General features: G+C 42.5%; 1 protein-coding gene across 5 annotated transcripts in view; it reads right to left on the bottom strand.

Annotated features, from left to right (window-relative positions):
- Window positions 1–16,016, bottom strand: part of yeats2 (YEATS domain containing 2) — a 104,123-nt gene that overhangs the window by 51,745 nt on the left and 36,362 nt on the right. For all 5 annotated transcript variants that reach the window (XM_048542120.2, XM_048542123.2, XM_048542122.2 and 2 more), the window contains 2 exons: window positions 15,749–15,856; window positions 1,216–1,386 (listed from right to left, as the gene is read on the bottom strand). In XM_048542120.2, coding sequence (XP_048398077.2) covers window positions 1,216–1,386; window positions 15,749–15,856 — 279 coding nt within the window. The remainder of the gene's footprint in view (window positions 1–1,215; window positions 1,387–15,748; window positions 15,857–16,016) is intronic.

Genomic DNA, 16,016 nt, shown 5'->3' with positions numbered 1-16,016 from the left:
ATCTTAGTGAGTTGCCTGATTATTTTTGGGAATTGGCGAAATATTTCCCAGATGTTTCTTTAAATCTCAATCTGTCCCTCCAGAAGATTGAGAAATTAGGGGCAAGATCAGTGGTGGATGAAGCTGCAACATTCAAGGGCAGGGGAGGAAGGTTCATGATAATCCAGAAGGGGCCTTGCCATCCTTTCTCTCTCCATGTCTGCTTTGATGTCTTTATTCTCCAACCTCATACTGGCTCTGCAGGTGAAAAGCAGTCTCTTATGTTTCATCTGAAGTGGCAATTTTTACATGTCTACACGTCTACAGTGACTTCTAACAAATTTGCAAGAGCACAAAGGCCACTCAGCTGAATCTCATCTAATCCCCAACTCATAGCCATGTGTATTCACTTTCCAATGAGGAAGGTTGCAGGATAGTGCTAGGAGCAATAATTCTTGCTAACTTTATCTTTCAGAAATATGAAGTACAAACTAGTTCAGGAGTAGGAGGATCTTTTTTAGCAAATCAAATTATCACTAAGTATGAAGGCTGTATATTTATCCACACGCAAGCTTTGATATTATTGGAAATATTCTTTGGAATGATATCCATTCACAGAAAGTACTAGCCCATAATGATTTTTTTTTTAAAAATTCAGAATATTTATGTTTCATCTTTATCCTTCCATAGAATTAGCATGTCATTGACAAGGTCAGCATTTGCCAGCCATTCCTAAGTGACCTTGAACTGAGTGCCTTGCTTGGCCATTTCAGACCGCAGTTAAAACTCAACCGTAATGCTATGCATCTGGAGTCAATGCAGGCCAGACCAGGTTAGGATGATAGATATCCCTTCCTAAAGGGCACAAGCAAATCAGATAGGCTTTAATGACAACCTATGATAAGTTTCACGATTACCATTACTAAATTAGCTTTCACTTCTAGAATTTAATTTTTGATTCCACGGTGGCTGTGGTTGGGTTTGAACCCCTGACACCACAGCATTAAAACTGCCCGTGGATTACTTGTCCAGTGACATTACCACAAAGTCAATCTCCTCCAAAGGCAGACAACTGATTTGTGACATCAGCAGGTTCTCAAGTGTGCTGAGCATCAGTGATGGAACCCATCAGGCTGCTCAGTGATGACATAGCTCCGCTCTTGCAACAAGCGCCCAGCAGCAGCTCATCCACAGTCTGTTCAAGCTGTTCCACGACAGTCACTTCTGAAATCTCACCTTGGTCTGGGTAACTCCTGTCCCGAGTCCACTGCTGTGTTTCTGCGGAGAAACTGCAATCACCTGGCCACCCTTCACAGTCATAAACTGCTGCACAGCCTGCTGTGTAGACACAGCTGTGACCCCCGACTGCTGGGCTACTGCTTCCCCTGGTTCCTGCTTGATGATTACCTACAAGGGACAACCACAAACCTTATTTATTTATTTAAAGTGACTGCTAACAATTATCATAAACAAAAGTCAAGGCACACATTTTAACTACTACTTAAAAACCTTCCAATAGCATCTGCCTGCTTTCCAGAGCATGTCAATTTTATCTAATTTTTGCCTCTCACTTTCTGATTCATCCCCAGCCCATCTATATCATTCTTCTCAAACATCCAGTACCTGGGCTGCAGATTTCCACAGAAAAGGCTGCTATACTCATTATAATGCACAATTCATTCGTAACTCAACTCTCGTAGTTCAAATGTTAACGACTGCTGTTGACAGTAAAGTGAATTGCATTTAGGTAGCCTCTTTTGCATCTTCAAGGTCTTCCCAAATACACTACAGCAAAACAAATCATTTTTTAAGTGTAATTACTGTCATCAAGTAGACAAATGAAGTAGCTAACTTGCAACCAAAGTGCCACAGTAATGAGATAAATGACTCGTTATTTTCTTTCTGTTTGTCTTGTTTTACAGATAAATACTGGCCATGTACTAAGAGAGCACCTTGCTCTTAAAATGATGGACAAAATAAAAAGTAAATAACTGTGGGTGCTGGAAATCTGAACCAGAAACAGGACTGCTGAAGAAACTCAGCACGTCTGGCGGCACCTATGGAGAGAAAGCAGAGTTAACATTTTGGGTCCTGTGACCCTTCTTTGAAACATTAACTCTGCTTTTTCCCAATAGATGTTGTCAAACTTGCTGAGTTTCTCCAGCAATTTCTGCCTTTGTTTCTTAAAATAATGGCTTGGGAGCTTTAATGTCCTGCTGAATAGACAGCTACGGTCTTGTTTTAGCAACTCAAAGGTCACACTTTAACAATACACTGAATTGTCAGCCTTGTCTGTGTGCTCAGAATTAATTTGAACCCATGGCTGTCTGACACAAGAGCAAAGCAATTACCACTGAATTACAAGGTCAACACCTCGACTGTGTGTGTGTTCTGAAAACAGTCTGGCTAATTCAATGAGTAAAGTTCAAATACATACGCCAATTTTTAAAATTTTGTTTTAATCGGGGCCAGGAAAATATGGAAGTAGTTCAGCTGAGGAAAATGCTGAAATAAAAAGCACAAACCTCAGAAATGTCACTTTAAATGTGCAACTGGGCAAAGGCAAATAGGAAAAGGTGAGGGCTGTGAAAGGATTTTGAAACAGTGAGTCCTCTCCTCCCACTAGTGACTAATAAACATTATTAAGTGGTGAGTATTCATTATTTTGATGCACACCCCCTATTGTTTCATTTCAAAAGGAAAAGTTAGTAATTATTCCGTTGTCTGAAAACAAACCACAAATGCTCGCTTCCAAGTCAGGAAATTGTAGATTCAGGCCCGTTCCAGAGAGAACTGAAGGGGTACTGCTCTGTCGGATGTGTCATCATTCAGATGAGACACAAAACAGTCCCCACCTATTCTCTCTGATGACCAGTAAACAATGTGCAGCACAGATCAGTCAGAGTCCTGGCCAATATTTATCCCTCAAGTAAACAACTTAACCAGTCAATGACTGCAAAATAGCTGTAGTACCTTGCTATATTCAAATTGGCTCTGTTGTACCACATACTCTAAAATTTTAAAAATGCTTCACTGACTGTGAGCTAATTGGGATGTTCTAATACCAAGAAAGAAGTTATATAAATGCAACTTTGCTCTTTCTTACTTTATTAGATCCAGATTTACAATGCATTCCACAAACAATATGTTTCCATGTGGAGCACAGACTCTCTTACTAGCCTGGAAGATACAGTTCCACCACAGCTCAGTAATGGAACAATAATCCCTTCCCGAGAAGGGAAGAATCTAATTTTGCCTCACTCTGACAACATAAGCTCCAAAATCAAAGTCCCTGCTCATGCACTGAGTTAAATAAGGCAATTTATAGCTGACATTCGTAAGGCTTGTAAGTCAGTCCCAGGATATGATCTACTGTATGTGCAGGGATAGATGATCACAATGGTGATTACATTATAATTGGCCTCTGCACCATGGACTGACCTCAGTCTCATTCCCCCAGTTGTAGGCAAATACTTTGAATATGCAGAGTCATCTGGGGATGATAAGATTAAGATTGGCTATGGTGCTTGTCAACACTTGCTATTAATTTCACTCCTAAAAGGACCACCGATGAAATATCAGGAAAAGTGCGGTAGAATGTCGCTGTGGAGATGAGGTGTCAGCGGCGTGGAGAATTTGCAAGTTGCAAAGACCAAGAGAGTTCGCATTGGAATGAAACCATAACAAAGGACACTCGAGAAATCTCCTGTGATACGGGTTGCTGTTATCTTTGTGCATATGTCTATGTGTGCGTGTGTGTACGAATTAAAAGAAAAACTGCAGAACTGTCAGTTGAGTACCATCCTAACAGGTGGCTTAAGTTGACCAAAGACAACCTGAAATGGAAATTATCTGAAAGGCAAAGAGGTGGTCTCTATAATGTGTTTTCTGAACTATTTCTGAGTACAGCACAGAAAGAAGTAAAACTGGATTTCACCTAAGAAACTATCAAGTAAGTAGATAATGTAAGCACAAAGGATAGTTAGAACATGGCTTTCCAACGTGAGGTGAGGACCCCAAGTGAACTGAAATTTTACAGTCACTAACTCGAAAACAGTGACGGTTGACAGCACTCCTTTGGATCTTGTAGATAGGTGTCCTTCCCCCAAATACCTTGAGTCCTCCAGTTCACACTTAGGTATTGCAACAATCCTCAAGTCTTGAAAATGGAGTCACAGTGGGCAAAATTTTCAGCCGTGTGGGGATAAGTAGATAAGGGTTACACAGTATTTATATCACAGAAACAGGCCCTTCAACACAACAGGTTCATGACTGTGTTTATTCTCCACATGACTTTCCTCCAACTCCTTGTCATTTAACCCCAATGACATACATTTGTGCTCCTTTTTCCCTCATTTTTTTTGAGCTTCCCCTTAAATGCAGTATGCTGAACACCTCAATTACCCCAAATTTCACATTCGAATTACTTCACCAAATTCCATGCAGGATTTATAACTGAATGCCTCATATTGTTAGCCATGGTACTGATATCTCGTAGTAACATAGAATCCCTACAGTGTGGAAGCAGGCCATTCAGCCCATTGAGTCCACACCAATCCTCTGGAGAAAATCCCATCCAGACCTACCCCTACCCTATTCCTGTAATCTTGCATAACCCACCTAGCTTGCACATCTTTGTGGGAAGAAACTGGAGCACCTGGAGAAAACCCACACAGACACAGGGAGAATGTGTCACCTCCATACAGATAGTTGCCTGAAGCTGGAATTGAACCTGGGGTCCCTTGTGCGGTGAGGCAGTAGTGCTAACCACTGAGCCACCATGCCACCCACTATCTCCTACAAATGGAATCATCATCTCTATGCCTAACCTCTCATAATATGCAAGACCCCGAGAAGGTCATGCCTCTCTTCGAAAGAAAGGGGTCCTCAGCAATTCCATCTTTCCTGACAAATGTAATTGCTCATTTCTGGTATCATTCTTGTGAATCTTCTGCGCAAGCTTCTTCACTGTCTCTATGTCCTTCCTATTGTATGGAAAAATAAACAGTAGCTGCTATGCTACTAGAAATGAACGGTAGTGTTTTGTTTGCATTTTTAAGAATTGTTAATCAGTATTGCTACTATTAATGATCTGTGTATCTGTACTCCTAGATCCTGCTGTGCCTCTCATAATAAACAGTTACATTCCATGGAGCGTGCGGTCCATTTTATTCCCACAATAAAATGCTATGTTTGACACTTATCTGTATTGATGTTCATTTGCCAATTACACATATATTTTTCCTGTGTTAAGTTATAGTCCACCTCTATTAGGTATGTATTCACTGCTCTGCCTCCTCACCTCATCTCTTAGCCTTCAAAAGTCAGGGACCATTTATCAAATGAAGCGTAGCAAATAATAGCGTAAACAGTTGTTCAGTTCTCAGACACAGATATCGTAACATAATTAAGTTTGCAACCAAAGTTGAAAAACGGAACAAAGATAACACGAATTTCAATTGCAACTGATGCTACTCATCATGGCAAGGACTTTTAACAGTTCAAGGAGAGGGTTCACTGCCTACTTCTCAATGATAGGCAACCGTGCCTGGTCTTGCTCAGCATTGCTTATGTGCCAGGAACTAAAGAGAAAGGGATGAGGCCAGATAAATTGGAAAGAAAAACTGGATGCAATAAACAATAGGAAATCTTCAAATGGGAGATGATTATGGTACAACAATAACATTAGTTCCACCAGAAGGGAAGGTGCAACAAAAGCTGGAGTCTTATGTCTCAATAAGGGATTTAAACTTAAAATGAAACTTACGTTACGATAGCGGTAAATATGGACAATCAATTTCCATTGTCCGACTGTTGCACCTGAGACCTTGTACGGAAGGATATGGTAGGAAAAAGAAAAGAAACATGACCCTAAAACCAGCCCAGTTCGTCCCCTCCCCCGACTGCACCACACAACCAGCCCAGCTCTTCCCCCCCACCCACTGCATCCCAAAACCAGTCCAACCTGTCTCTGCCTCCCTAACCGGTTCTTCCTCTCACTCATCCCTTCCTCCCACCCCAAGCCGCACCCCCATCTACCTACTAACCTCATCCCACCTCCTTGACCTGTCCGTCTTCCCTGGACTGACCTATCCCCTCCCTACCTCCCCACCTATACTCTCTCCACCTATCTTCTTTACTCTCCATCTTCGGTCCGCCTCCCCCTCTCTCCCTATTTATTCCAGTTCCCTCTCCCCATCCCCCTCTCTGATGAAGGGTCTAGGCCCGAAACGTCAGCTTTTGTGCTCCTGAGATGCTGCTTGGCCTGCTGTGTTCATCCAGCCTCACATTTTATTATCTTGGAATTCTCCAGCATCTGCAGTTCTCATTACCTCTGACCCTAAAATGGTTGTAGTTTTGCGAGGCCAAAGTGAAGTAATAAAAGTAATGAAGAAAAGTCTGCACTGAAGTTACCATTTTGTCTAAAAACCAGGCAACTAGTTGGCACTAAGAAATTTGTATCTCCGGTTTTAATTCATGTGTCGTACAATTTTACATACTAACATTTGAAAGTTTAATTGAGATGTGTGGTGTTGGGGATGAAAGGGCACAAGTGAACAAGATTAGCCATTCAGATAGAACTGCGAACAGAACTAAAGGTGGAATCTCAAACTGTTAACAATGAAGCTCTGGCAGCATGCGATGTAAAATGCTACATCAAGTTAAGGAAAAGCAGCCAAGGTTCTGACAATAACCTTCCAAAGATCTTTTCATACTTGAAGGAGGAATTGGAAAAACTATGGATCAATGAGCCTAACTTCAGCAGGGGATAAGCTGCTCGTGGTCACAATGCAGAATAAATGCAATGCTGACTAAGGGTCTGGGCCCGAAAACGTCAGCCTTCCTGCTCCCCTGATGCTGCTTGGCCTGCTGTGTTCATCCAGCTCTACACCTTGTTATCGAAGAGTCAAAGGACTGCTTGAATTTATAAAAAGGAAACTTGTGCACGACAAATTTCAGAGTGCTCTTTGAAGCAATAACAGAATTTATTATTGTTATTCATCAAACATCAACTCTGACTTTTTCTCCTCAGATGCTGCCAGACCTGCTGAGCTTTTCCAGCAACTTCTGTTTTTGAACAGAATTTGTTGCTAAATTAAAGGCAGTGATTTACAACATGCATGAACTTTGTCCTAAGTTCAGCCAGTTCCTGATGTAAATTTGGTAAGAATTCCATAAAAGGATTATGCTGATTACACTAACTCCATGCCAATTCCAAGAATTCAGAGTTGCTTAAGTGAAGAGTTTATCTTTTAAAGCAAATGGCACTAACTAGGCAAGGTTTCTGGTTTCTCCCTAATTTATTACTGAAAGCTGGTCCACCAAGATAATACGGTCACAGACAAGGCAGAGTAGGTGGGTAGCTTGGCATTCCATTTCCCCTGGAGGTGGCAAATTAATTTTCTTGCAGAATGTGGCAGGCAAGTACTGGAAATGTGGTTTTTGCTGTTTGCGCCAACTCTCAGGCAGCTACAGGACAGGGGTTCAGGGTGAACGATGGCACTGATGTCCATTGAACAACATGTATTTTCAAAAGGGCACTGATAAATGGCAGCTTAGGAACTTATTGATAAAATGAAGGTACATAAAAGCAAAGGGACCACTGCAGCACAGACTGAAAGTTGGCCGAAGGAGAGGACGTAAAATTGGCAGATGGTGCATGTGTCTCTGATGGGATGAATGTTATCACGGGTTTCCTCCTGGGGTCAATGTTTAAAATTATATCAAAACCTGCAGATGACAGAAAACCAGGGAGCATGTCAATTGTGTAGAAGATAGGTGAATTGGGCAGATTAATGCAAGGCGAATTGAAGTGTAGAATAAGGTCTCAAAATTGCTCGATGTTTTGATTTGCCTTTTGAAGGAATGTTTGTCTTTCAGGGTGATCAATCTACAGCTTTGCGTTTATCACTTTGAATATCCAACACAGTGTGACATTGCTAGCAATTCCACAAGGTGGAGCTCTGATGCTTGCAGCTGTACAGATAAATATTGGCCAGACAATAGACATCCACCCTCCACGTGGACTTTCATACCAACTTGCTTTCAAAACATAAACATACAAGTTAACCTTTCAAGTGCCAGATCTCCTCTCCTTTCACAAGGAGAGAGCAATCTTCTTGCAGGCACTTTAAGAGCACCAGTTGGTAGCTAAGCCAACAATGTATGTGGAGTTTGCTGATCTCCCACGGTAACTGTGGTGGAAATCCTGGAGAAAGGAGCCTTGCCTCTGGGAGTTTCCACAGTCCTTGCACTGAGCTTAGAGCCAGATATGGAAAACTACAGCAGAATTCTGATTGCTCAGTGTTTCTGTCACTCTTTTACACATGAAAGAGTCAGATTTGATCATTTGGTAGCACTCTCTCCTATTTATCAACATTAGTGACACTCCACTCCAGAGTCTTGACCACATAAATCGACATTGATACTCTATTGCAATACTGAGGAAGTGCAGCACTATCTGATGAGAATCTACACCAAGATTCTGCCTACAGGGAGTTTTTCATAGTACCCCGGCAAATATTTATTTCTCAATCACTTTCGGTATAACAAAAATTGATCATTTATCACTGCCTTTGGAAGCTTACTCTGCACACTTTGTTGCCATACTTTCAGTTCCACAACTGGGATGATACCAAGTGTTTATTTTACGTGGTAGATACACACTGATGTTATAACAGGGTCTTTATAATTAATGCAATTTAATTTTTCACCTTGCTTCCACTGGTTAGTCTGAGTATATGTGGTATTACAGGAGCAGGCCATTCAATGTCTATTTCAATATTCAATCACATATTGTGCCTCAATTTCATTTATCTCACTTTGATTTATAAATATCTCTCACCTACCAAAACAAAATCTACTGATTTCAGCATTGAAAGTTCCAATCATTCCAGGATCTACAATCTTTTGTTTGGGGTGAATCCCAGATTTCCACTATCCTTTGTGGTTCCAAACTTTACTCTGAGATCGAAAGAACTGTGGATGCTGTAAATCAGGAACAAAGACAAAGCTGCTGGAAAAGCCCAGCAGATCTGGCAACATCTGTGAAGGAACAAACAGAGTCAACATTTCGGGTCCAGTGACCCTTCCTCAGTTCTGACCTGCTGGGCTCTTCCAGCAGCTTTGTTTTTATTGCTCTGAGATCTCCCAGTTCTAATTTTAAGTTTGTTCTGAAAGCAATCTGAAGTGGCAAAACAGTATTACATGCTGATGACTTAAAATCTCAATGTTTAACTCAGAAAAGAGCAGGCACGCCAAGCTGACACCCCAATGAATCAGAAATTGGACAGCACAAAGACAGATAGCACTTACAAACTGGCAGTTGATGGCTCATATACGTGGATACAGTTTGTTTATTTCAGAGCTGTTGAGTTTTTGTTGAAGTTCAGAGTCATTCATAACTTCTTCTTCAAAGTGTGCTGCCACTTTTCTCCAAACAGGGACATGGTAGCTTTTGACACTCAGTATTTAAAGCCTTCATCATATGTCTCTGAGGGTATAAATGGTTAGGCCTAGCATGGTGCTAAACCACATAAACAAGAATGTCTCACTCAGTGCAGCATAGCAATTGTCCATCGGGTCTAGGGAGGAGTAAGTTCAATTTCCAATCTCCAATCTCAAGCAGAAATATGTAACTCTTGCTTGAAACTGTGTATCAGAGAGCAAGGGAAGATAGAGACTCATCTTGATGCCTTCATAGCTGACTCTCACCATCCAAGCACATGTGGTCAATGGGCATGACACTGAACAATACCAAGCACCAGTGAAGTAACCTTCAATAAGTGGAAATAACCATGTACATGAGGTAGAATGGCTGATAATGAACGAACATTGGCCAATTAATGCAGAACCTTTCTCATTTTGTTTCAACTGGAAGAATTCAGATCAGCTTCAGATCAAAGTATTATTCCAAGGGTGCCTATGGCACTCCATTGTTCTCCTCTGTCACCATTAAACAGCAAAGGTTCCTACTAGACCTATTCTTGAAATTCCTTTGGAGTCCTATGTGCATTATGGGACTTCCGCTTGCATCCTGAAAGTGTCACCCTCTGCTAGGACACTTTGAAAGTCTCAGTGGGGTTGCATTAATTGGCAGACAAATCTACCCCTTCTGAGCTTAATACCAATTTCTGCCCAGGGGCACACAAAGGTCTTTTCAATGTCACTAAACTAAATTATAGTTTACTTAGGTCAAGGAACTAGAATATCAGGTTGCCTAAAGAACATGTACTGTTTTACTAACAACTGATACCACCCACTGAGTTCTCAGAAAAGAACCTGATTTGAAACAGGAGCCTGTTTGGGTGCATTATAAACACTAACCAACCTGCTGTATATTTCCTGTTGTCACTTACCTCAGAAACATTGCAGTACCCTAAACAACTTACCAACCTGCATTCCCAGACAGCCATTGCATCATACCATAATGTGATTTCCATCACCTCCAGCAGCAATGTGCTCCCATTCAACACCAGCATATATTTCCGTAGTGCCTTCAATCTAGCCACTTCGTGATTGCTTATAAAATTTGACAGCAAGCCTCAACGTGATTTTGAAGTAGCAGACTGAAAGCTTGGCCAAACAGGTAGGTTTGAAGAATGAAAGGTGGAGAGGCAGAGAATTTAGGAAAGAATTCCAGAGCAGCTGAAGCAACTGTCACGAATGATGCAGTGAATAAAATCAGGGAATAATTATGATGCAGTCATATCTCACAGCATATAGAGGTGGTTACAGAGATAGGGAGGAATGAGGAAGGATTAGAATGAGAATTCTAAACATCGAAGCTTCGCTAGGCCAATAGCCAATGCCTGTCAGCAGTCGGGCAGTTGCCACAGCACCTCCTACCTTTCATAATGCATTGTGCTGTCTCTGGTTACACTGCATCTTCCCCAGTCAGCTGTGCACTAGGGCATGATGTGGTCACACGGAAAATGAATGTGGAAGATTAAGCATCTATTACAACAAATACATTAATTTCCTAGCTCAAACAATCCATTCACAGGGAGGGCAGCCACAAAAAGTCAGTATTCAGGTGGGTGGCATAAATTTATACTGGGCAGCTGTTATGTGAATGGATGGACTGTTTTATTATATGTTACTGTGCAGCAGTAGCTGAGGTCAACCTTTATGCTAGGGTGTATTTCCCCAACGCCCAGTGCATTTGTGTTACTTCTAACTATTTAGTACTTGGCATGTTCTGGAAGTTTAAATGACCAATGAAATTTGAACCATAAACAGTAATACTGGAAATGATTACAGTTCTCCATAATATCGGATTTGGCCTCATCACCATTACTGACAATCACTCTTCAAGTGGCTCGTCAAACACCAGAAATGAGAAGAACGAAAGGAATGCATTGTATCACATAGGTAATTTGGTAAAATCTGTATGCTCTAAACCCTAAGACTTCTGACAAAACTAATCCATGAGCCCCCCCGCATTCTGGGACATTTAGCTAACGGGAAAATAGAATTCAACCCTGCTGGTGGCTCTCTTGAGGTGTCTGAGCATGATGCACAATTTCCACATCATTTCCCTCAGACCCAGGCATGGAGAGCTATCTCCCACCTGATAGAGCGATGCCCTAACATGCTACACCACTGAGATGGAACTGACATCAAATTGCCTCCCCAATTTGACCATTTGCATCTTTGTAGATGCTCCAGAAAGGGATCGCACACAGAATGTGGCACAGGAGTTTACTCATGGTCCCTTTGTTTTACTGCAGCCAAAGGTGACCAGATGAAGGTTTTTAATGTCCTCCAGCCTGCTCTGTCAAACAATGGCTGATCTCAACTTTTCACTCACTGCCTTTGATACCCTGAGCAAACCAAAATCTGATTATCTCTTGCAGGGATAGGATGCTATCCCAGTACTTTTATGGCTGAAGCCAGAAGTAGCTGACAAGCGGCAGAGTGTGCAGCACTCTGATACCTGCTGGTGGAGGTCATATTACGTGACCATTTTGATGAGGATGGTCCCATTGGCTACACCAGGACACCAAATATCCAATTGGTTAAAATAGGAAAAACTGCATTTAGGTAGGGCCTTTCTCAACTGTAGAGCACAGAAACTGTAGGACTTTCCAAGCGTTGACACTGTTGACTAAGTATAGCAGCCAAGCTACACACAGCAGGTTCCCAGAAACAATAACATGACCATCAGTAAATAACTTCCTTTAGCCACTAGTTGCGGGCTAAGTATTGGCCAGGATCCTGGACGTAGGCTTGATTCCTCTTCTCTTCCTCACTGTCAAATCACCTGACAGAGCAAATGGTTCAATACCTCAGGCAAGGATGCCAGCATCGACACTTCAGCACTCGACTCAGCATCACACTAGACCATCTATTTGGACTATGTTCTCAGGTCTCCATGGTGGTACTTGCTTCCACGACCTACCAACTCAGAGGCAAGAGGGTTAAGACAGAGACACAGCTCATACTGCATGGGACTAGGCAGTGGCAAACTGGAGGCTTCATTTCCGCCAATAATTATCCTCACTTAGAGGAGCAGCTCTGTACTCACTGTTTAGAACAGGCTCTGTATCATCATCTCTGCTGAACCTCCTGCCTTTGCTAATTCCAAGTGACCATAGCTGATGCAGCTGGTACCAGTTGGGTCACTCAGCACAGTGGGCTATATTGGCAGCTGGTCCAACTCTGGCTCATCTTCAAGAATGAGGAACAATGTCAGCATAGTGAAGAAGTGTCCAGCATCACAGTTGGTAGCCTCTCGGTGGCAGATGACAAAATCGAAATTGTGATATGGATGCATCACCTTGCATTGGTTCTCTGTCCAATAGAGACTGGTGCATATCTGTCAGTCGAAGTGGGTGAGGATCCCCTAGCCCCAGTAACTAAGCATGAAGTATCACCAGGAGAACCATATGCCTATCTATTGGTCTTGGTTACCTTCCTCCAAGATCAGAAATAGTAACTCCCATTGACAAAATGTCCCTGGCACTGATGGAGCTGTGGAGATGAAATGGAGCCACAAGGGTACTTTCACATGAATTCATGAAGGCTCAAGAGGCAGAATGCCTTTTTGTAGTTCACTTAATCTTACTTTTCCCCTTAAATGAACAATTTTTCTTTATCTCATCCCACGGAACCCAGAATATCCACATATATGATTGCCGCCAGTACATGCCATGGACTACAATCCAGAATAAGATGACCAGGCAGTAGTTGTGACAGTAAAATTAGTCGATTGAACTTATTCACAAAACTAAGTGGATTAGCAGCTTTCAACTCCAACCTAGTTTCAACACAGCTGCCTCCAGGGTAGCAAGCTGGAACGAGAAAAACTAAAACAGACGCACAACTAAACAGCCAGTTACACCAGCCTGTCTGTGCACGTATTAAAAAGTGAGTAGATTGTACCACAAATGTGAACAAAGTGGTTTTGTGTTTCTCAAATGGTTACTGCTGTTAGTTACTGTCACTGCAATGACAGGAACTTTTTAACACATCAGTCACAAGAACTATGACAGGCAGCATCACATGTAGTAGGAAAGGGTGCCTGTACCACCCCTCCTGCCTCATGATAACATGGAACTTTTACTGCACATTTCTGTGGCAACAAGTCAAATTTGCGCAGCCTCGTTTTTTCACTGCCTGGACACGTCCCTGTATGCAGAGTGACGATGGGGATCCAGGCACACATTTAGGCAGGAGATCCAGGCCTTTCCCTCTATGCAGAGCAAGGGGCAGTTCTCCCAAAAAGAATGAGGAAGGAGTGGTTTGTGTGTCATCAAAGTGCACTGGATCAGTGGTCACATGTTATTGCATGTGGATAGGTCAGCGCGTGTGGGTAGGTGCATGTGTGTATGATATGTGTGGGTGTGTCACTGTTTGTGCGGATGTGTATGTTTGTCAGTGCGTGTGGTGACGTGCGTCTTTGTGTATTAAAGGTAGGTGGGGAGCGTGTGTATACGTTTGTGTGTCATAACATGCATGTGTGGACATGCCAGACTTGGTCAGAGTCAAAGACTGAGCATGTGCAGAGTGTGTGGAATTCCCAGCCCACTGAAGCAGTTGAGGCTGCCTTGGTGAATGTTTTTGAGGCAAAGATAGATAGATTTTTGAACAGTAAAGGAAGTAAGGGTTACGACAAATGGGTGCGTAAGTGGAGCTGAGTCCACAAACGGATCAGCCATGACCTTATTGAATGGTGGAGCAGGCTTGCTCCTGCTCATACTTCTTACGTTCTTATGTACCAGAGTGGCCACATGAGTCAGAGTTTTTGTGTCAGGATCGATATGTGTTTTCAGTCTCTCTTCTCCATTCCCTTGCTTTTTCATTCGTGCAAACATTCAGTTCTAATGAAAGGTTTATATCTGAAATTTTAACTGTTCTGTTCCCTCCAGAGATGTTGTCCTGACATGTCAAAAGCTTCCTGGAGTTTTTTCTTTTATTTTAGATCTCCAGCATCTGTTCTTTTCTGCAATTGGGAAAATGTCATGCAGACCACTTCAAAGAGCCAGCTCCTCCCTAGCCTGCCTCGAAGCCCACTCCACAGTGTGTTACCAGTAGAACAGATGCAAACCAGAGGGTAAAGATAGATCCACGCCAGCAGTGAATTCCGTGAGAAAGATTAGTCACTTTAAACTGAGAACACACGTATGACTAGTTGTATTTAAAAGGACTGAATATGGCAATGTTCTATGGTAAATGCTCCATACCCTGCAACTGACCTATTGTGCTCCCAGTGGCTCTGCCCACACTCACTTTCTGCTCACTGTCACTGTTCTGGGAGTTTTTCACAGAAATTACCATATACAGAGTCAGACTAGCTGGAAACTGATGGGTTAATTGCTATCCTGTATACCCAATAAACAGGTTGGGTTGGTTCGATCAGTAACAGCTGGCTTTAATTTATTCAAAAATTGTAGATGACAATATTAGTTAATACAGTGGGTTGTGTTGGAGGGAGGGAAAAGCCAGCAGGTGGTTTTCCTGCTGCCTATCCCCTTGCCTGTCTGAAATGTCACAGTAGGTGGTAGAGTTATTGAAGGACTCACTGTCCTTGCGTCCATCACAGTATGGCCATTATTTTAGCACACAGCAAGGAGACACCCAGCAGCGTTAACCACAAGGGCTTTGGTCAGCAGAGGGGAGGGTGTTCTTCAGACCTATCACAGCACATCCTATGCAATCACTAAGGTCAGCCCCTCTTTTAACCAGCTGCCCTCCAGCCTCTTGTCGAAGACCTCCAGCTTCTCATCTGCATCACAGGATGCGTTGGTAAAGCCTGTGATTACAGGCTTACCTGGGGTCCTCAGTGTGGGTGAGCTGCTCATGATCCATGCAGTGTCCACAATTCTCACTGATTTCACTGAGACCATAGAGTTGGCAGCTCTCCAAGGTTAAATGTCCTAGCTTGATTGTGGCAGATGTCTCGCCTTACAGTTATTATCTCCACTCCAAACGCTAAACTTTTCTACGGCTAAATTCTACACAGAACTACCAAGGTCTGTGCGCAATAGAAACTTGTTTGGCGATGCAGAGGACAATGCCACTTGGCGTATATGAACCCTTGGAGTAGCTGTGTAACTACGCAGCTTGAGGCACTATTGCATGGAAGAATGACTTGCTGTCGTGCCATCTCATAGTGCAGGATCATGCTGAAACAGTTCAGGGAAACAGAATAGCAAATGGACCACCACATTCACTGAACCAATACCCACATTAACAAGGTCCGTAAGTGAAAGCAGGGCTTTAATCACAGCAGCCTTATCTGAAGCAGGTAATTCCCAATTCCTACCTTGGTGAATCCTCCAAGACCCCCCGTCACAGTTTTGGGGCTCTGAACCTTGGAATGGCTTCCAATGGGGCACAACGGGGGCATAGCTGCAAAGAGTGCATCTTCCTGCTAAAAAGAAAAGTTATAGAAGTTGAACTGTCAATCGCTAGCCCTTTCATCAACAACAGTTGTTCCTGCACTACTAGAATTTAGCATGGACACCATAGTCCAGGAACTACTTTGTTTTTTAAACAGGATATTTGTGACAGAATATGACTATTGAAGTATT

The sequence above is a fragment of the Stegostoma tigrinum genome, chromosome 14, assembly GCF_030684315.1.
Source record: "Stegostoma tigrinum isolate sSteTig4 chromosome 14, sSteTig4.hap1, whole genome shotgun sequence".
NCBI classification, from domain to species: domain Eukaryota; kingdom Metazoa; phylum Chordata; class Chondrichthyes; order Orectolobiformes; family Stegostomatidae; genus Stegostoma; species Stegostoma tigrinum.
Note: the sequence above shows the minus strand (reverse complement) of the source record. Positions and strands in the feature narration are given on the sequence as shown.